The 23,123-nt window shown below is 33.2% G+C and overlaps 1 protein-coding gene and 1 long non-coding RNA gene across 4 annotated transcripts; one reads left to right on the top strand and one right to left on the bottom strand.

Annotated features, from left to right (window-relative positions):
* Nucleotides 1–687: 687 nt before the first annotated feature.
* Nucleotides 688–3,283, top strand: LOC136810101 (uncharacterized). The gene is made up of 3 exons (XR_010847061.1): nucleotides 688–822; nucleotides 1,874–1,950; nucleotides 2,203–3,283. It is a non-coding gene; the product is annotated as an uncharacterized lncRNA (long non-coding RNA).
* Nucleotides 3,284–12,640: 9,357 nt separating this feature from the next.
* On the bottom strand, nucleotides 12,641–19,619 carry LOC136810083 (ensconsin-like). Of its 3 annotated transcripts, none has more exons than XM_067066651.1 (4): nucleotides 19,409–19,619; nucleotides 18,397–18,511; nucleotides 13,713–13,842; nucleotides 12,641–12,870 (listed from the first exon to the last, which is right to left on the bottom strand). In XM_067066651.1, exons 2-4 carry the CDS (start codon nucleotides 18,496–18,498, stop codon nucleotides 12,749–12,751), a joined length of 354 nt encoding a protein of 117 aa, XP_066922752.1. In that variant the 5' UTR covers nucleotides 18,499–18,511; nucleotides 19,409–19,619; the 3' UTR covers nucleotides 12,641–12,748. The 3 variants fall into 3 exon arrangements, with proteins under 3 accessions (XP_066922752.1, XP_066922753.1, XP_066922754.1); XM_067066652.1 differs by having other exon boundaries at nucleotides 19,419–19,619; XM_067066653.1 differs by lacking the exons at nucleotides 18,397–18,511; nucleotides 19,409–19,619 and adding an exon at nucleotides 14,559–14,666.
* Nucleotides 19,620–23,123: the final 3,504 nt, after the last annotated feature.

Genomic DNA, 23,123 nt, shown 5'->3' with positions numbered 1-23,123 from the left:
TTTTTTGCCCGTTAAAATATCAAAACATGGTCAAACTAGTCCCAATTAGGGTCGTAATCCTGTAAACGGGATTTTTTCCCAAAAGTTTTAGTAAAATTTCCCCATTTATTTGGCTTTGAAAAATTGGTGACGCATTGAAAGTTGATTCGGATTGATTTTGAAAGATTGTAATTGTAATCTCTAAGAAATGCTTAATAGCTTTAAATATTACAATCTGGTCGAACATATTAACCATAGTAATTACTATGCTGAAAGCGCTGAAAGCACCATTTTAAAGATACACAAGTATGTAATTACTGCAAGTAATTGCGACCAAAGTGTTTTGATTTTAAAACGAACGAATCAATTCAAATCAGTTTTATAATTATGTACACGTTTTTTTATAAGAACATTCAAAATTGTTGAAGCCTTCGCATGTTCTTAACTTTTTCAGTTTTAAGCCTAAAATTGTTCTCAACATGTTCTTAACATTTTTGATTATTTTTGTCCTAGGCAAATAGATGGTTTTAGAGTCCGCAAAGCCTTAAAATGTTCTTAACTTTTTATTAACATTTTGGCCATCGAAACCTTATTTTCTTGTTCTTATAAAAAACACGTGTAACTCTATGATAATTAGCGGTAAATTTCTAAATTCTTAGCGTAATTAATGTTTTTTTTGTTTATTTCAAAAACGTCATGGGAAAATGAGTGATATAAAAAATGTTTAAGAGAATTCCGCTGGCAGATTATAAAGATTTGTTACTGGTTTTGAAAAGAAGATCTTCTAGCGTAAGACGTTTGTTTTGAATCTGCAAACCTATACACCAGGATAATTTAAAAAAGGTATCTTTTATGAGATTATATTATTTTTTTGGAAATATTTAGTCAAGAATTGTCGAGGTAATAAGGGGTCACGCAAATATTGAATTTTCTCACCACTAATGTCATTCATCAGTGCCGTAGGAAGCATTTTCATATTGGGGGAGCTGAAGTTTAGTGACACCGCGAGGGCCAACCATGGTTTGGCCTGAGGGGGGAAATTTTGAAAATTGAGCTCTAGATTGCTTAAAAATACACTCAAAACATCCACATAAAAGACAATTATGACAAATTAAAAAAGAAAAACTTTGCATTTTGCAAAATAAACATTTTTGAAAAAATTATTGGGGGGGGGCATAGCCCCCCTTGCCCCCCCAGTTGCTACGGCACTGTTCATATCCTAACCTGTTAGAAAAATTAGAATTCAATCATCGCCGAAAATCGATATTTTGGATTGATTTTCTTAGCGTCACTGCCTCTGAGCCCCCTCCCCCACCCCCTCGCGTCATTGTGACGTTAGTGGCGGGAAACATCGATATGTGAGTGGCGCCTAACAACAAAATTTGAACTACACTATTTTTCATTCTACAAAAATAATAGTTTGATAAATGTTATATTTCAAATGAACTTTAAGACGTTTATTTTGAGTCTGGCAGGAAGTATTAAAAGTATGATCAAATCCGTCTCAAAAGTATATGGACACTCACATTTTAGCGTACCTTAAGGAAAGAATTATTGTAGGAAGAATTTTTGCGGATCATAATTTTGCGGTTCACGGCTAAAAATTCGGAAATTTTGAGAAATTAAATTTCGCGGTTGAGAGAATTTTCTACAATAGAATTGCTTTTTTTAAATTCCGAGATTATTCGTGTTTCGCGGAATTAATTTCACGGATATGCAAAAAAAACCGCGAAATTAAATTCCGTGGAAATTCGTTTCGCGAAAATTTGTTCCCTGAAGGTAGCATTTTTATGCTCCTTAGAACATATTTATAAGAACATGATGCTCACGAACTCCAAAAAATAAGAACACTTTGAGAACATTAGAGCCTGGAACTTTTTCATTTTGTTTTTAGACATTTTATGAAAATGAAGTCTACCATTTTGGTTTTGTTGGTTGTTGTGCTCATGGCAACCTTCCATACGAATGAAGGTAAGACACTGGATGACTATGAAAAATAGTTTACACTTTTTGAGAATTGATTTTTCTTTGATCAAAAGCTTCAAAAGTAACGGACTAAAGCTTGATCATGAAGGGCAACACATCTCCTTACACGAAGCAGGTCCCGTTTATAAAATAGGCTCCAATATACCATTAAGCATAATATCGTTTTTTATAGTTGCGTCAAGGAGAGAACGGGATTTCCTTTTGAATTTACAATATATTTTACATTCTAAATTCTAGCCTTTGGACCTTCTGGTCGACCTTCTGGTAGAGTGAGTAGCGGCAAAGGAGTCGACAGAGCTCGTAGAAATGCTATGGAAAACATAATGGCATCTAATGACAAGATTCTGGAAAGATTTGCTCAAGCTTTGAAACGAAGAAAAAGAAAGTCCGTTGACAATGCTGAAGAAATCTAAAGCCGGTTTACGATTCGCTAACATTCTTATTTTTTTTACTACAAATTAATTTTTATTCTGAAAATTCTGCAATTATGTATTTTTTATTAAAGTCCATTCACTGTTAGCTGTTAGAAACCACTCCCAAGGGGATTATTAGTTGTTTTTTATAAGAACACCTGAAATTTTTGAAATTTTCCGATGTTCTAACTTTTTGATTTTAAGCCTAGGAATATTCTTAACATATTCTTATTTTCACCATTTTTTGAGCTTTTTTGACCATTTTCCTAATAAACTAGGTAGAGTGTAAACCCTTAAAATCTTCTTAACTTGTTCTTAATATTTTGGCCATCGAAATTTTTCTTAAATTTTTAATATTTTGGCCATCGTTCTTAAACAGGTTGTTCATGAACAAAAAAGTTCTCTAATTACGCTGCTGACATATTGTTTCCATGATAGGAAAAAGTGCAGATTTAAAGTGAATGGACTCAATTTCTATGTATGTCATTCACGAGAAACGGTTTACCAAATGTTGTTTTAATACCTTTCTTAAACGAATGACTTTTTTCTGATGGAAGATAATCGCAATAAATTCATCATTTGCATCCTCATTTTAAAAAATCTTTAAAATTTTTTGCTTTAAATATATCCATTATAGCAAGCAGAACAAATATCAGTGACATTTCGACGATCATTTTTTAGTACAAATATTTTCTTATATTACATAATAGCATAAACTGTAGGTAAAATGAATTCATTTATCTTTAATCCTCAAAAAGTCAGGTTTTGCGGGTATGAGTTGGTATCCCAGATCTTTACCCCCTTTGCTTGAATTAGTTCTGTTTTTATTCCGTATAGATTTTGTATACATAAAAACTCTTTGATTGAATAATATGTAATACGCAATTGGAAACCCGTGTATTTAACCCCACTGTCCTTTTCTAAAAGAATTCCAATTGTATCTGGCAATTATGAGCCCTAAAGCAGATCCTAGAAAGTGTAAAGCAAGAATTTGACTATCCATTGGTTCAAGAAAGAACAGTAGAATCGGTTATATCTCAGGAATACTCGTCATTTAAGTTAGTACCTTGAACTGAAATTGGGTAAGGATCATCCAATTTATTAATTTTTGTAATAAGTGCTGTTCAGTTTACTAAAAGAACCCCATTTTTGGATCAATAAAGCCCTCGTGTGTACAATTTGAGCTCAAAAATTTAACTTGATGAAGGTTGCTCAAAACCGGGTAATTTTGGAAATGTTTGATTTTAGATCCCTCAAAATCCCGCCATATCCCGCGAAAGATCCTTCAAAATCGGAATCGGAATAACTTCCGATTAGGAAAGAGTAGAGCTCTGAAATTTTCACTGGATGTCCGTTTTATTATTCTGCATCGGATAAAGGAAAAATCCTATCTTTAAACTTCATTAATTTTTCTTCTTCAACCAAAATTGAACATATCTTTTGAATCCGATGAATCCGATTAAAGATCGCTGATTTCAATTCTTTATACACCTCTAAGACTCAATATTTTCGAGGGAAAGAGATGGTCAAAAACGTAACAATTTGAAAAAAAAAATTCATCTTACCGATTTCGTCCACAAAACCAAAGTCCAGTCAAAGTCCTATGAATGAGTTAAATCTTCTTCTTGGATTTTATATCATTTGTTATTGTTATCAACTTTTTCAAGTATTTCTATAAAATAATAAAATATATTGCAAATAGAGTGAGTATTTGTAGATAAAAATTCAAGAGTTTTCAAGTGAAAATTTTGCAAAAGTTTAGACGATATAAAATTCTAAATTGTATAAAATGAGCCGTTTGTTTAGAAATTAGAACCCAAAAATCTTTCCAACCCATTTGTTAAAACCTTAAGTTTTTATTTGTAAGCAATTATTCAAAGTAGATAATTGCACTGATCAGAGAAAGGTACTAATTGATGCAAATTTTTTCTCATATTGTACATTTTACTGCATGCTCATTATTAGTTAAATCAAAGTTTTAAAAGAAATGATTTTATGGTTAAAAAAAAGTTGAACCTTCTTGTCTTGGCGCAAGTCCAGCATTAAAGGGGCATAGCAAGCGCAAATAGTTATTTTGTCATCAGTTATTTTTATCATATGCCATGCACGTATACATCATAGAGGTTTTTCAAAATTTAGTCAATGCAATTTCACCCGGACAAATATTTTGTTATGAGAGTAACAAATAACCAAAAAATTGTCGAGAATAACTATAAGATCCACAACCAAAAATTGATAGTTGTTGAGAAACCAAAATACTTGGGTGTTACAATATCAAAAAACCTCTCGTGGAAAGATCATGATTCAAATACTACTACTAAAGCAGACTCAACACGTATTTTCCTTCAAAGAAACCTGCCCATGACAGACTCTTAAACTCGACTCATTTGTTGCAAAACTTATGTGAGACCTCTATGGGAGTACGCATCTTCAGTTTGGGACTCACCTGGCATAAAATCTCAGTCAACTCAGTTAGAAAGTGTCCAGCCTAAATCTCTTCGATGGATTTATAACAGATGGGACACCTGAGGACACAGAATCTCCCCCTACTGCTCTCATGAAAACTGCAAATATAGAAAATGAATACCTAACCTTAGATAATGAAAAACAATCAATCGTTTAAATTAAAGGCTTTTCATAATATTCACCATGGACTGAACTATGTTGACAAATCCATCCTACCAACAAGGCAGAGATGTAAGAATATAAAATTCAAACAAATGCTTGGGTCTATACAGTCATATGCAATGTCATTCTTCTCATATGTAGATAAGTTCTGGAATCTCGAGTGACTTAGGGCAAGTCTCAAAAACCTAACAGTTTACCCTAAGTTTTTGGATCAATAGCAGCCAAATTCAGAGATCCACTTAGGGCTCTAAAGTACCTCTATACCTTGAAGTTTATGACATTGTGACATGTTTATCAGGTTGTGACCTAATTAAACATCACCATAAAAATCTATAATAAAAGAAATTGTAATCATGACATAGTTTGATCGAATTTGCTGACTACATGAATCGTATAATCGCTATAATATTAAAAATACATGTCAAATTTGAACCAAAGATGCATCTACAGTAACTGAAATGTAACTTTTTGAAAAAAAACATTTTTCAAAAAATTTGATGACGTCAGCAAAAAATTGCATTCTTCAATTTTTTCTATTTTTTGCTGACGTCATCAAAATGACGAATCCCTGAGAATGGGTGCATATCGCATATTTGTGATTTAAAAAAAATCTAGACACGCCCTACTGTAACTCACCCAAGATAGCTTGCCAAACCATATCACATCTATCAAAGATTGTAGTTTATTTATTAATGAAATGAGTGGTTTAGACTTTAGACGATTATTATCCTTTTTTGCTAGTTCTCACAATACTTCCGTTATTCTCAGCAAATTCTTACAAACAACATTAAATCGTCTAGCCTAAATTAAACCTATGTAAGCCCATTTCAAGCCTTATAAATTAATTTCTTTTCACAATATCTACTCATCTAGCCCTAAGTCCTACTTACAGTATCTCAAAATTTGCATTTTGGCCAGTTTTTAAATATTCTCTTGTATAATAAAATCTTATTAATTTTCTTGATAAATTTTAATATATTTTATCATATATATTTATTTTATTGTGATTACAGAAGCCTTATTTATTTAGTTATTTATTTTTCTTATTCGGTCAAGAATAGAGACAAATTTATTTTCCAATACTCAGAGTTTCGTGCCGTTTCAGGCAGTCTTCAGTCAGATTTAAAAAAAAATTACAAAAACGACATTCGCAATGTCAATCTTCAATTATACAGTCATTTTTGTAATTTTTTTTTAAATCTGACTGAAGACTGCCTGAAACGACACGAAACCCTGAGTATCGGAAAATAAATTTGTCTCTATTTTGACTGATATATCGCTCTACTGATGGTAAAAAGCACTTTCTTGAATCACAAGTCAGATTTGCAAATATTTTTCTTATTCCATATTTGCAAGAATAGGTTTTGTAAACCTCCTTTGAATTATTGAAATAGAAATAGAAAAATGTACTGTTTTTTGGTCAGGATTAACCATAACTATTCACTCATAACTATTTTTATAATGAGCCCTGTTTTCTACCGTCTTAGGGGACTGGCGACCACCAAAGTAATTAATTGGTTATCGAGGTAATCAATGGTTATTGTAGTAATCAAAGTAGCCTGGATATCCAGACCGTAAACTATGTCACCGTCTAGTTATCTATTATCTTGTCTCTGGTTTACGGTCTGGTCCAACTAACTCCTCTGCAGGGGTATCTCTAATTGGTCAGTACGCGCCCAGTCTCTGAGCAGAATTTTCGCGGGGTTCTTGATATTTTTCTATGCGCGTGCATAATTTATGGAAAAAAGCTGACATTGCAAAATAATATAAACAAATGAAATAAAAAACACAGGTTCATTTCTAAACAAAATTGCCGCTGGAAAGGAGCCTTTATAAATGTGGCTGGTGTTTTGATATAGTTTAGAGTATATAGTTTTGAAAGTTTATTGACTTTGTAAAAGTTTTATGGTAATTTAATTATGTGTGTCTGCCTGGGTTTCCAAAGTTTTGATAGTCTGTCAACAAGGGTTCACTCACATACAGTATCAAACAAAACTGTATCAGACTTTTTTAGTTGCACCAAAACTCTAAAATTTTAGAAACTTTGTATTTATGTAAGGGTAAGAGTTTCTTTCCTGAAATTTTGAGTCTGGATACCCAGGCTATAACCAATGGTTATCGTAGTAATCAATTGGTTATCGAAGTTATTGAAAGTAATCAATAACAATCAAAGTACTTAACAGTTATCGAGTCTTTGAAGAGTTGTTAAGAAAGTAATCGAATACTCGCAAGTTTTTTTAAAATTCTGGTTCTTGAAATTCGATTTCCAATCAATAAGTGGTTGTTCAATTACTTTCAAATTGATCATTATCGCTTACTTTGATAATCGAATTTATTGATTAGTACCTACTATTTTGATATTAAGGAAAACAAAAATCCATATTACCATCAACTATCACAAAACAAGGACACATCAAAATAAACGCTTCATCTCATCTCGCTCTCAAACAAGGATTAATTTGGGTATTTGATCACTGATAAAATCGATAGGTATATACCACCTTTGGTTGTTATTATTGATCATTATTGATTACTTTGAATTGTTACTTTGATTACGCTCCGTGGTTATGACGTAATTTACAAAATTGTTAAGATAAAATGACATACTTTTTAACAACTTTTTTCTACGTCATTTTTTTGAAGTCTCTTCGTAGGAGAATGTGTCTTTCTATAAGGAACTTTATAACACTTCATGGAAGATTAAAAAGACTATCCAAAAACGAAAGCTTCTTTGTTTTTCATTTTCGCATTTATCTGGAAGAATGGAAATTTCAGAAGATATTTTACTTGATACGATTCCCATTTCCGTAAAATCGCGATTCCCCATGGTTGCGAAATGGTGGCTTATGCCTATGGGTAATTCCTTTGTTTATTTGCTATTTTCTTTTGTTCTACCGTGAGATTGGGTAACTTGCATTAGTGGAGACTAACATGCATAGTCCTCAAATGAAAGAACTGGCTGGTCATTAAAATACAAAAATAAATCAAAACAAAAATGGTAGAGTAGAGCTGCGAGCGGAGCTGCGTAGTTGTATCTCACGGTATGCAGTCAGGACCTCATTTCACTTTATTGATATTACGCAAACGGCAGTGTGTGCTAAATAATCTTGGTTGCGCTTTCGATTTCAAGCAAAGGTCTTAGCAACAGGGCGTGCGGACATAGCAATGGGGCTGGGTAGAAAAATCTAAACATAGAATTCAAAAAAAATACTGATCACCGTATAAAGCACTAAAAAATACCCCCTTTCTATGTTTAGTTTGTTTTACCTTGGATTATAACTGAAAATATCTTCAAAAAACCTTTGTCCGCTATCAGCTCGCGCAGTAATCTTTGCCCGCTTCAATTCTTAGATAATGAATAAGAGAGGTGCACTTAACTAAGCTGTGCTCGCGGGCGATAAATTTATGTTTACTTATCTTGTATATTTTAGTGGTATTTATCCAATGAAAAGGATGTTGACAAAATATGCATGGCGCTGACAAAATATGCACGGCATTGATTATGACATCATCAAATATGATTCAACGCCTGTTAAAGAAAATAATTTGTAGATAGTTCTTTTTATCTTGAAATTTAGAAATACGAACAAAAAAAGAATCAAATTTATATTTTTTTCCTATCTAGATTACAGTATATTAGCGTTAGAGAATACGGTAAATTTTCACGAAAAATATTTTGCAACGGCGGTACGCCCAATCGCGCCCACGGGAAAGTTCCAATTTTTCTGGAAATCGCGGAAACCGGTTCACCATATGGATAAAAAACGTACGAAATGAAACCTGACAGAAGGTTTTCAACCAGATTTATTCAGATAAAGCTATAAGAGGTTCATTACTTGTGGATTTTAAAACCTACATAAGCAAAAGCGAAAGTTGTTGAGAAGGAAAGAGTAAACGCAAGACAGAAGGTTTGGTTGTGTTGATCAGGTATGTTTTTATTCTATCCGAACTAATGTTAAAAAAGACCAAAGAGGTCCTAACTGACGGTATATGATGTAAAAATACTTCACAAATCGAAGTACTTCCACTAGGTAACTGGTTGAAAATGCTACCAAAATTTACGTCATGCCAGTCTGGAAAGAAGAGAAATGTTACCCCTGAGCTGCACCAACTTAAACTGTGGGAAAAGTTGAATGAAGGCAGCAGATCTCAAACGTCAAATCTATGCCGTAGATATCCGGCGCACAAGCCGCAATTTCCAGGCTGGACCTCATGAAAGTTGCTGTCAATATTTACAAACTTTGAAAGCCTCATTGCATTTGAAGTAAACAGTAAATTTCTTTGATCTATAATGTCTATGACTATTTTCTTTGGTTCCAAATTTTCAAAAAATCGAGCTCAAAATCACATACACACAGTCATGAAAGCGAAAAGGTCTGAATGAAATCTAAAATTATGGAATATACCGTTCATCTTTTGTACAGCGAGATATTTCCTATGCCCATCAGACCCATTCCAACATCCATTTCCAAGAAAACCTTACAAACCTACAAAAGTCTGCACGTGTGCTCACATTTTTTCCACGCCGCTTCGTCTACCATTTATATTATTGACATCGACCTAAAATGGCTGACCTTGCTCCGCAACAATGTCAAAAAGTTTTTAAAAAGCCAATAACCACAGATCTGTAAAGCCCGAAGGGCTAGATATGCAACTTTAAGCTTTCTCCAGCAAAAAAAAGTGAAGCAAAAAATTGACTCTTTAAATTTCGTGCCCGCGGATAGGATCTAGCGTTTTAATTGTTTTTGGCGCGCGAGATAAAAAAAAATAGGTGGCAAACGCTATTTCACATCTCTCAAACCGGTGAAACTGCATATTTTAGTCACGTGACTTTGGTAGGAAATCCTTCCAAACCTAGGCTTCACTTTTTGATAAAAGTCGCTTTTCTAGGCTTTACAGATATCTGTGCCAATAACGCGTTTTATTTTATTGATAAGGAAATCTTTGTAGTATTAGTAAATACGGTTACTAAAACGCGATTCGGCAAAATCTAGTTAGGAATTATCTTCAAGTTCAACCATGGAGGTATAAAGAAAAACAGGAGTTGAATTTGTCGGTAAAGATCGTTAAAGTATTTTTATTTCTTTTTATGAAATATATCATATCAAAGGAAAAATACAAGGCTCGCCCGACAAAATACGACTTTTTAGTAAGAACTCAAGATAGCTCTGAACATTCTTACTATCAGTATTGAAGATTTCTAGCCTTCTAATATACGAAAATTAAATAAAACTTCGTCGACGAAACAAGTTTATATCTATTTTCGTTAAATTTTGTTATGAAAAGATATTCTCAAACCATAATACGCATATATATACAAACCAGAAAATGAAAAGTTCTTTATAGCCCACACATGATTTTACCGTGAGTATCACAGCGCGAATAAATATTTTCTCTTTGAAAACTTGACCTCTGATACTCAGGGTAACATGATTTCGGACTCAATTTGCAGACATAAAGTCATCGGAGAGTTTTGGAAAGACAGTATCAAAAAATATTATCATTTGATGAAGGATTGCCAAGTTTACAACGCCCTTTTTTAGTCCAAACATTTTCTGATGTCAGAAACAATAAATATCGTCTCATCTAATTTCTAAAGCTTCAATGAGCCAATAAGATTTCACCTATGGATAAAAGAGCTCATTAAAAATGCACGATATATGAGATTATAAGCATGCATACATCGTAACTTTTTTAATTATAGGGCGAGCTCGGTTACAACAGCATGTAACTCCTGTTTCTTTATACCTTTATACCTCCATGGTTCAACCGAGTCTCAAGCAAGCTGCCTGCTCCTAACACTGACATAATAAATTGCCCCCACGAAAAAAAAAACACAAAAACCACAGCGATCTTTAATCGGATTCTTCGGATTCAAAATTGTTCAATTTTGGCTGTGAAGAAAAATTAATGATGTTTAAAGATCGTTATTTTTTTATCCGATATAGAACAATAAAACGGATATCCAGTGAAAATTTCATAGCTCTACTCCTTCATAATCGGGAATTATTCCGATTCCGATTTAGAGGGATCTTACGCGGGATATGGCAGGATTTTGAGGGATCTAAAATCAAACATTTCCCGAATTACCCGATTTTGAGCAACCTTGATTTAAAAAAACTTTTGTATTCAAATTTCACCCATAAGTTATGGGTACAATTTGGACAAAGGGCTTTGTTGACCCAAAAGATTTTAAGAAATTCAACATCACTTATTATAAAAAATTAATTTTGAATTTCCCCGATTTTTAAACATTACTCTGAAGATCGAAGTGAACACTATGCGCAGGTCCAAAAATATAGTATTTAAAGCTTTGAAGGTTAAACAAGGTGTTACTTGATCATCCTGTACTAATGCTGCCATTTCTTAGAAAAATTGCTGATTGTGGGTGAAAATAATTTGTTGAAACTCAAAATCATTATGTTTTGTTATTGACCTAAGTAAACCAATAAGTACTCAGAAAGCGTTTGATGGTTAAGCAAAATATTATATTACCAACCCTTAGAACTGTGGCATCTTTTGTTGGACGCAACCGCATGTGGTTAGTTTGAAAGTAGGTAGACTTTCTTGAATAGGGAACCCACTAAATAGACCTGGCAGAATTATTTAAGTTGATAGTCCATCATTATTCCCTTGGATCTTAAGCAGCATCAAAATTGTGGATGTACGAGTATATATCTTCACAGTAACTTTTTGCAGCTCTTATAAATGTTTGATGAAAAATCAATCGCTTTTTTTATTTAGATAAAGATGGGTTTCAAGTGATCTGAATTACTAAGATACCTTTTTATTACCCGCAAGATAAATAGATGATAGATATGAGTCCTCCGAATGCATTGATGGGTCCTACCCACAAAGGAGTAGGAATCGCGGCGCTGACAGACACTGCGACTTGACCGACGCGAGCTGTCAAGCCATGGCGTATACCACGACACTCGAACGACACTGGGAGAGCGATGCTCACGCAAAGCCGAACCTTATGAGTGCAACAGCACCTCACAAGGTCAGTCTAATCTACCCACACTCTTGTATCAGAGTAATGGTACCCAATTCTCCTCACATAGCATGGATTGACCCGGGCGAAAGTATATTCACTTGCCAGGTGAATCGTAGAGACACGGTGGTATCAAACTCGGGCCTCCCAGGTGGGAGTCAAAGATGATAACCACTATACCATTACGCCTTATTCATGAGAAGGCCTATACTGGTCGACAACTGTTAAAGTATTTTGAATACCGAAGTTAAATTTTCCCGTACCATTATTGCTGATTGACTCTATAAAGTAGAAAAACGACAAGAAACAGCCATTTGTCGATCAAATATCTTTTGGTTGATGATTATTTTTGAAAGATTTTTTCACAGTCATGATGGGTCAAAGATTAAAGAATCACTCCTGTGAAAATGATAATTATACCACATTTCTACAAGAAGTTGATTTTTTTGTTCTTCATTTTTCATTGTCATTTTTCATTTTTTGCTTGATAATATTTCACTTACAAATATTTTTTCAACGAGCATAAAATCGTAATTGGTTCGAATTCTATCAAAAGTTACAGCCATTTTTATCTCAGCAGCAAATTATTTTGAGACAGACTTTAATTATATTACAAAACCCATATTATAACATCATCACCTTAAAATCATATATTTCTCTTTTGTCAAATCATTATTTGTACATTAAAATCACACACACTAAAACATTACAAAAAATAATAAGATAAATATTTTTGTTGTCAATATATTTACGAGAAAAATTGTCCATTAACGTGACCCATAACAAGTCCATGATCTCGTAAAATTTTCGACTGGTGTCGTAAATCGGACTGGGTTTGAAATTTCACTTGTGTTTGTTTACTTGAGTAGCCTAAAAAAGAGGGTCAAGTTGAACATTTACAAGAATTTTTGTCATTGGATTGGTCGTTAACTATTCAAACAAAAACTTTTATTATATTTTTCTAAAGAACGCGTCATCTCTATTGTTTTGAATAACCAATTATGTGAGCATCTTGTAAAAACTTCAATACAACTGAAAAAAGAATTTAAGAAATATCTTTATGATATGTACTGATTTTCATTGAGATTTATCATCTAGAGATCCAAGATGATCGAGAGTGGTAGATCTCCCCCTCCCTTGGACTACAAAAATGAAATAGTCTGGGATGATTAATGGGGATAATGGGGCTAGTATTGTTAGCAATCAATAAAGAATAGAACAGCTTCAGTACGATAGAATTTTTATTTTAGAAACGTATTTAAAACTATCAAGCAACATCGTCCCCGATGTATTATCGGCTTGTTGATGCTTACTGATAGCACCAGATAATACCCTGGCATTGTTTGGTTTTGGAGCACGAAATACGTAATTTCATTTGTTGTTGGATATTAAAACCATTGCATTGCCGCTCATATTTGTAAAGTTAGTCAGATTTTTCAACGCATTGCTTTGGAAAAGAGAGGGAGAGCTAAAATTAGCCTTCGCGAAAATATTCCTTGGTGTCAATCAGTAACGTAAATCGAGCCTGGAATACACGGGAAAGAGTTTTGCATCAGCCTACACCAGGGTATTCTCTGGCGTAAATCAATAAAATAAATAAAACCTGGAACGGGGGTAAAGTTGGCATTCAGCCTTATACCAGAATATTCTCTGGCGTTAATAAATAAAGTAAATAAAGCCTGGGATACACGGGGACGAGATTACTAAATTACCTGTTGGCTTGATTTTGCCACCGCATTGTTGAAGATGGAGTTCACGTTCTAGACGTCTGTTTTCTTCTTGTTCGAGTTTTTCGAATTGTTGTCTTCGGATTTCTTCGTTCAACCTTCTCTCCTCTTCTTCCTGTGGGAATTATAGAAAGGTAATTATTCGTCTGTATTTTATCATTTATACATCAGTAAAACATTTAATACACATCTTAAATGATATTTCCTCTAAGTGTTACGAATCCGTGGTGAGATGCCCCGTTTCCGCAATTTGACCGAGAAAAAAATCATCTTCAGTGAAAAAAATACAATCCTCGTTCAAATTGAAATTTGGAAAGTTATATTTTGTTTTTCATAAGAACATCCAAAATTTTTGAAGCTTTCTGAAGTTCTTAAACTTTTTACGTTTGAAGCTTAAAAATCTTCTTACATGCTGCATATTTTCACCATTTTGTGAGTATTTTTGTCTAAAATTTTATTTCCTAAACTTGTTCTTAGCATTTTAGCCATCAAGCCTTTTGTTCTTATGTATAGTTTGTGAAAAACTGCCTTAAAATTGATTAACTATGACTATGAAATGGAGTGATTGATTTTATTTTTGAAGATTTAATGAGAATTTTTATCACCGCTGCTCGAAAATTTTCTATCGGGTCACTGAGACAGGGGTATAATGTACACTGTTTTGAGGCTTAAAAGGAATCTAACCTGACGGATGATTGAAAACCTTTTATCGTCGCACTAAAACAGGGGAGTAATTTATACAATTTTGAGGCCAAAAATTGAAAATCTTCTTTCGGAGCACTGAGACAGGGGTGTAATGTACACTGTTCTGAGGCCTAAAAGGAATCTAACCTGACGAATTGATATCCGAGCCAACGCTTCAACTTTACGATCAATAACACGTTGTCTACGAAGGGCTTCGTTGTGATAAGCAGCCATTTTGAAAAAGTGTTTTAGTTTACGAGATTTTAAGAAATTTAAGATTTTGAAGATTGTAACGTGTTTCCCATCTGTTGTACGGTACTGATTTGCGTTGAAGAATTTATTTCTTCGATAAAATTTAGATCTTGATTGTTTTGTTGTTGAAGAATTTTTTTGTTTTGAGAAAATAAATATCAGTAAATATTTGTGTGACGTCAAAATTTAAAAAAAACTGTTTGACGTCAGATGATTAATTAGCTATTTAACGTCACATGTGAGATTTAAAACTCCTCTAAATTAAACACAAAAGGTGTGACCCAGATTCATTATAGGCCGTGGCCAGCTCCCTGAAATTTTGCATAAATTATGCAGATTGAGGGGAAATTCCCTGTTTTCAATCAATTTTTGACCACAAAATCGTCGATAACTTTTGATCTAGAAAAGTTGAGACTTTGATATGATCATGAACATAAAACTACTGGACATCTATCTTTTCTTGTCTCTTTGAAGTGAGCTTCGTTGCTGCCTGTATTTTAAAATTGGTATGAAAAATCCGACAATATTCCGTCATAATTTTATTTCTTTGAATTATTTAGGTAAAAAGATTGATAGAGTTTGAACATTACTCCTAATGCACAAAAAAATTGTTTTCGAATTTTTTTACAAGTTTATATATTTTATCAACATTTTCAACTCTGAAATGCAGAATTACAACTGGGTGTATACTTTTGAATCCCTTTTGTCACTCCAATAATTATTTTTAAGACTAAAAGAAAAAAAATAGCTTGCCAAAGTTGAGAGCCTGTGTAATAAGAATATCGAAATTAGAATGTGACACTCTCATAGCTTGCCAAAGTTGAGAGCCTGTGTAATAAGAATATCGAAATTAGAATGTGATACTCTCTAGAATTATTAGACACTTTCAAGTCAAAATTTAGAAATATTAGCCGGAGTTTTGACAAGCTGACGATGATTTTGTCTCTGTTATCTTTGTTATGATATAGATAAAAGACTTGAGAAGAGTAGAACAACAGAGACTTTTGTCGAAGTTTTGACGTTGTTAGCACGGTATTCCCAAGTGGTATATCATCAAAATCTATTGTTTCATTTTATGCCTTTAACGAGGCGGCAACGAAGCTAGCTGTGTTATCTTCAAAAAGACAAAGGAGATGGATGTCCAGTCGTTTATATATTCATGATATGATTAGTTTTAGTTTGAAGAGCTATATCACGTGGTATAGGTCTCTTTTGATTTTGAAGAACCCCCGAAAATCATATACAATATACCCGTATATATAGTGCAGTCGGCTCCAAAGGAGTCTAAGGTGTTTACACCTTTGTTGATTCATGTTTTGTTTTCTTCTCCTGTCAGTCTACCTGGAGTTTGCTGTCATCTTGTACAGGCCGCTGGGGTAATGTCGCCTGACTGTCTTAAATGACAGTCAGCCTGTCCCAAGCCAGGATAAAGACAGAGGGACCCAGAGAGGACTAATTACCCTTTCATTGTAACATCGTCTCTCTAAGAGGAAAAAGAATTCGGCCACTCTTTGTTGTTTGTAGTTCTGACAGGAGAAAACATTTTATTTTTTCATACTATATATATACAATTTTACCTAAAAGACCTAAAAACGTAAAAATCGCAAATTACAAGAAAACTGCAGGTTTTCAAGCTTGGGAACATTCAAATTCAAGCACCCTCAAATTGAGTAAAAACATATCAAAAAGTTGTTCACAATTTTTCCTGATTTTTTAAAACTTTAGCAATCCGCTAGCCATTGTCTATTAAAAGTATTTTTTTAAGTTACACATATACAGATTTTGAATACTTTTGCATAGGATTTATCACGTTGTCCGTGAAAAGAAAATTACCTCAAATCTTTTAAAAAGTCTTTACAATCTTGTCCCTGTCTTGTTAAACAACAAGTAGTCAAACTCGAACCCAGTCCATAAATTCGCTTTTTTATGATTCAGATAGTGCTCACGAAACGCACACGATTATACCTTAAGTGGATAAATTTTGGCGTGGATTTAATTTGGCGAGTGACCAAAATGCGATTTTTGGCAGGGATTTAATTTGGTGAAAGACAAAAAAAAGTGTTTTTTATTAAGGTGTTTTGTTGAAGTTCAGAATTGATTAAAAACATGATTTTCTTTTAATTTTGGCGAGGATGGGATTTAATTTGGTGAAAGGGAAATTTTGAAAAATTTGGCGAGATTTAATTTGGTGAATTGCCGAATTTAGAAATTTTGGCGATGATTTAATTTGGATTCGCTAATTTTAATCCCCGCCAGAATATATCCACGTAAGGTATTACGTCTACACACTTAACTTTCCGATGAAAATCATCCTGAAATATTCTTACGGTATTCTTCGATTTGGAACCAAACCCAACCTAAATCTAGCATGCAATACATACCTCAATTTGACATTTTCGTGAAAATTTGCTGATTGATGAATGGCAATTTAATGGTAAAATGCTCTAAAAATGGCATTCTTAGGTTATGTTGCCAAACTCCATGATGGTGATATTCTTACCATATTTCTATTTTTTGGCCAATCTCATCATAAATATTCTTATAAGGTAAATTCTTAAGAATAAGACCATCGAACGCTCCGCAACGCATACGTCATAATTATTACTTTTCACTTTTTTTGACATTTGTACGAGTTGCAATCCCACAATTCAACGCGGCTCAATTAAAGATACGTGCAAGCTGTTATATATCTTTTGTCAAACGATCCAATTAGCGTGCAAAAGAGATTAACGCAAAGATTGATGGGATTGGAACTCGTACAAACACATCGAGAGTAATGATTATGTCAAAAATAAAATCTATTTTTAGATTCAGCGCAGTGCGCTATTCTAAAATGGAAAGTTATCGACCACGCCCAACCGTACAAAAATGGCAGCAAATTATGTGATCTATGCCTTACGGAAAAGTACCACATTATTTTGTCAAAGGAAAAACTATTAAATAAACCATCTGAATTAATTTCTACGTAAAACTTCAAAGAGGTTCCACCAGACCCTTGAGAATTCTACAGTTTTACTACCTTTGTCTTTTTTATCTTTTAACGATCTTTTAATAATCTTCCATCACATGTTTTAATCACTTTTTAATGAATCAGAATTTTTCCTTGTACCTAAATTTCTTTTCAACACTATTTTTAGTCATATCTGATGATTGTACGCAAGTGCATGAAACTTTTAGTTATTTTTTTTAACATTTTAGTTTTTGGAAAATACATATTTAAGGTTAATTCTTATAAAAAGCGTGTATCAGTAAAAATTCAAGTGGTATAAATAGCTCTGGGTACGAAATTGACAAACACTTTTCTCTAGATAATTTTCTCTTTTACAGGTTTTTATATAAAAACAAACGGTATAAGACTTCGATCGCAAAAATGCTAAGAACAAGTTAAGAACGTCTTAAGGTTTTTGGGACTCTAAAACACCCGATTTCTAAGGAAATTGGAAAAAAGATTTTGGCTTAAATCTCAAAACGTGTATAGTATTTTCGAAAGGAAAATTTACCCTGTCCTGTGGCTAAAAAATTAAGTTTTGACGTTTCAAGCCATTTACTTTGCAAGTGATGGCTTTTGTAGTGCCTCTAATTCTAAAAAACGTGTATTCATGATGTAATGTTTTCTACGGATTGTCCAGTATTGGCAAAATGTAAACAATTTTTCTCATGCTTAAATTTTCCACTACTTCCATAAGCCCAGGTGTTTCCGTAGAAAACATTACGTAATGTATATCAGCCTTACTTTTTCTTTTTGAAGTCTGACAAGAGCAGCATTTTTTCTTTCGATCTGTCTTTGTTTACGTTGAGCCTCTTGGTGATAATTGATGTGTGTGCAAGTTGGCATTTTCGGCGGAATCCTTAAACATAAGAAAGTCAAAAAAAGTTGCCAGTCTTTCAGTAAAACACGAGCTATTATCCCCAGTAGTATAGACAGGAGGGGCGCGAAGTTTGTGTAGGAGAGCAGATTTTTATGACACTGTAATCATCTATAATGGTATAAAAAGATAATTGTAATGTCATAAAAATCTGTTCTCCTACACAAATTTTACGCCCCTCTTGTCTACACTACTGATCCAGTATCGACCTTCTACTTTTCGTCCACTAGCCCGGGGAAAATATCGGAAACATCCTTTGGAAGTCATCGAAATATGAGATCCGGTAATGGAGTCTTATGTTTGAATAGAACGACGGCTTGTTACGTATACTTATAGCTTATCGAAAGACCTGTTTAGTTACAGGCAACCCTTTGAACCCTGGAAAATGCAACCAAATAAAAACAATTCACGTTTTATTATAAGAGCAATATATATAAGCCTTCGATGGCCGAAATATTAAGAAAAATTTATATAATATTCTAAGGCTTTGCGGGTTCTAAACACCCGATTTCTTAGGAAAAAATGAGCAAAAATTTATGAAGAGGTGAAAATAAAAACATGTTAAGAACATTTTCAGGCTTAAAACTCAAAGTAAGAACATCCGAAGGCTTCATGCTCTTATAAAAAAACGTGTACATGAATAATCCTAATAAGCCTAGTGCTGGAATCTTGAGCAAATTAACTTAAAATGCAAATCCAGGGAGCAAAGACTAAAGTAACACAACGTGAAAATAAGAACAGGATAAGAATAGTTTAATGCTCAAAGGGCCGGAAAATTAGAACAACCGAAACTCAAAAGGGTGTGGCAGTGGAAAGAATACTCATAAGTATTGTAAAAATTGTTAAAAATGGTCATATAATATATCAAAATATCACTACCTTAGGCTACCTTATGGTTCAAAAAACTTTCATCTGTACAAATTGATGGCAACAAACAGAATTCTCTATTCCTTGAAACAGAATTTTTCACATACAAATGACAAAATGTAATATACAAGAAAACCTTCTTTTTCTGTGAAATTCTTCAATAAGAAGTTTGTAGTACAAAAAAAGATGTTTCTTTTCTCTGTAAATTTTCTAACCAACAAAAACTCACAAGTAACTCTACTTCTCTTTACAAAGGAGACAAATACAGAGAGAATTTAGTATCAACACAAATCGGTAACCAATAACTACCTTAAACAAAGGTTGTGATTTCTCACGAGTAATGATGTAATAATAAAAGCTCCCCTTTTGTTGGCCCAGCGCTAGCGATAGGGCCTTTCATTTGCAACTTTCCGTCCTTCCGCTGTCTGTCCGTCCGTTTTGGTAGAAACCGCGGCGCTTAAAACCAGTAACACACTTTTTAATTTTGCCGTCTAGAGAGGGAAAAGCTTGCTAAAGTCGGATACTGGCTATAAAAGATATATTTTCTGATTCCGCGCTCCTTCAAAACAATTTTCAAAACAAAACAAGATGGCGGTCGAAGCGAGGAGGTTGATTCATACTTTTTTGAACATTTTCTTTGCTTTAGTGGTCAAGTGACTTTCAAACCAAAGAAATTTTGTAAAGATTTTTCCTTATAAATCCTTTTCAACATTCTGTCATATCTTATAGTCTTTGCTCAAGTTTTAATAAAGTTTTATGAGTGAAAATTCTACCTAAAAATCACTTTCATTTTTTAGCTTCTTGTTTTCAAAAAGATTTTATTTTTAGGAAATAATGGCTTCTGATATAGAAATAAATAAACTGAAATGCAGCTGATGTGTAAAATTGAATAAGATTGGAACTTTTTTCTTGATGCTACACAAGAAAACAGTCACTTCTGGATCTGTCGCTGTTTTAACAAAACAACGGTCAGTGGTGGGACGTGACGTGTGCGGGGTATGATTTTCAAACTCAACACATAATTATTTCAAGTAAACTGATTCTGGAATTCGGTAATGGACACTAAAATGGAGCTCGTGTGTAAATTCGAACAAGATTGGAACTTTTTCCATGATGTTACGCGTGAAAATGGTTATTTCTGGATCTGTCTCGTTTGACGATTGGTGGCTTGATTTTTCAAACTCGACACAGAATTATTTCAAGTAAGCTGATTATGGAATTAAGTTATTGGAGACTAAAATGCAGCTCAATGTGTAAATTTGAACAAGATTGGGACTTTTTTCATGATTCTACACATATCAAATAAAATGGCCCTATCTGTTCTGGGTCTGTCGCATTAAACGGTCAGTGGCTTGATTTTTCAAACTCGACTCACATAATTATTTATTGTTTAAAAAGTATAAACTGATTCTGGAATTTTTTAATGGACACTAAAATGCAGCTCATGGGTAAATTTCAGTCGAGTACTGAGCGATCTTTTCAAGTCATCTCTATACAAAAAAGAAAAGCAAAAAGACCTATCGAATGAGAACATCATAATGTTCCACCGCAGAGTAGGGTAAATCACTTCGAAAAAAGCGTACGAAATGATTTTTGATTTTTGATTTTTTTGTGATTTTTTGATTTTTTCTGTGATTTTTTGATTTTTTTGTGATTTTTTGTGATTTTTTGATTTTTTTGTGATTTTTTTGTGATTTTTTGATTTTTCTGTGATTTTTTTGTGATTTTTTGATTTTTTTGTGATTTTTTTGTGATTTTTTGATTTTTTTGTGATTTTTTTGTGATTTTTTGATTTTTTTGTGATTTTTTTATTTTTTTGTGATTTCTTTTTGATTTTTTGATTTTTTGATTTTTTTCTGTGATTTTTTTATTTTTTTGTGATTTTTTCTGTGATTTTTTGATTTTTTTGTGATTTTTTGATTTTTTTGTGATTTTTTGATTTTTTGTGATTTTTTTGTGATTTTTTGATTTTTTTGTGATTTTTTTGTGATTTTTTGATTTTTTGTGATTTTTTTGATTTTTTTGTGATTTTTTTCTGATTTTTGATTTTTTGCGTGATTTTTTTGTGATTTTTCTAAGAAGTGTACGAGATTTTTTCGAGTAATTTACCCCTCGGAGTAACTTGTGTTTTGAATCTATCAAAGCAATTAAAACACTAGAAATCTTCAAATCCCACGAAATATCCAAAAACTCGAGAACACGCAAGCAAATTGATTTTGCAACGGTATAAATTGAAACTTGAAAATGTTATTAACACTTAGTTAATTGGCATAATTAGTGAGATTAGATATAATTTGATCATTTTTCTGATTTCATTTTTAGCCTGTCTTCTTTGGAATCAAGATGGAGCTAGAAACGAAGACTTTTTATAAGAACAAAAAAACTCATCAAGCATTTACTTTGCGTTTTTTTTTTTACCAAAGCTGTGAAGATCACTTGTCAGAAGGATAAGCGAGCAATAGAATAACATAATAATCTGCACAACACTCTTGTATCACAGAACCCGGTGGGGACCTACAGCGGGAAATTTCTATTGCAAAATATCTTAACGGGGAAGAAAATTTGGGGTTTTAAATGGTCGGGGAAAAATTGCGACGTCGTGTACTTTTGTTAACTCTTCGAAATTTTCATCATTTCCCCCCAAATTTTTCAAGTTTATCCCCTTTGGAAAGTTCTATCGGCTATTCTGCCGTCCAAAGCAAAAAGCAGGTAAGTCCATAAAAGTCAAGATTAAGAAAAACGCAAAAAACCTTTTGACCTTAGCCGAGGTACCTTTTCTCTATTAACTAGCTCAAGTTTTGTATTTTTGGAAAGAAAGTAACTGTAGAAAGTAAAAGGCTAGTCAATTTCTTTTACTCAGCTATTTATTATCGATTTATTGAGAGATTGTGGACTTACCTGCTTTTGACATAAGAAATGAATGTCGTGGTTATATAGTATTTTTTCAAAAAAAGAAGGTAAGTCCATGTTTAAATTAACAAGACGAGTTCAGAGTGAGGGAAATTTCGAAACAAACTTTAGAATTCTAGAATGAATTCGAACATTCGATTAACACATTCGAAATGCTAAACGTTCGTATCTGGAAAATTGACAGTGCAATATCATCTTTTAAAAGAAGGTAAGTCCATAATTAGACTAAGGTAAGTCCATAAAGAAGGTAAGTCCATCTCAGAGAAATAATTTATTTTCTTTTAAAAAAAGGTATGTCCATTACTGTGATAATAGGTGGACTTACCTTCCTTTGCTTGGGAATTTCCTTTTTTCGATGGACATACCTGAAAATGACATGGCCGTTTTTCCCGGTAGGAAAAATATTTTGAATTTTTTTTTTCAAAAATAGGTTACTTGGGTGCTATAGAGTCAATTTTTAGCAAAAAATAATTTTTCGAAATTTTGGACTTACCTGGCTTTTGCTTTGGACGGCAGTATTTGAGCCCCTCAGAATACTCAATATGGAGTTTTTCTCTCCCCAATTCATAAACGGATGATATACATTGTCCCGGGACATTTACTAACACGCATAGACGTACATTTTCTATATTTCATATATAATAGAACACCCCTTTCTCAGTGACCCAGTGAAGTTTTGAAACCCACCGGGTCTTAATATAGGATCTCCAAAGCTCACTAAGTGATAACCTTTAACTTCCTCTGGTAGGGAAAAATTGACTTTCAACTAATATTCAAGAATTCTTAAAAAAACTGAGATTGACCGGGGTAAGACGGT

This window comes from Clytia hemisphaerica, unplaced genomic scaffold, assembly GCF_902728285.1.
Source record: "Clytia hemisphaerica strain Z4C2 unplaced genomic scaffold, Clytia hemisphaerica genome assembly, whole genome shotgun sequence".
NCBI lineage: Eukaryota > Metazoa > Cnidaria > Hydrozoa > Leptothecata > Clytiidae > Clytia > Clytia hemisphaerica.
The sequence above is the reverse complement of the archived record's forward strand: the minus strand, read 5'-3'. Positions and strand labels throughout refer to the sequence as shown.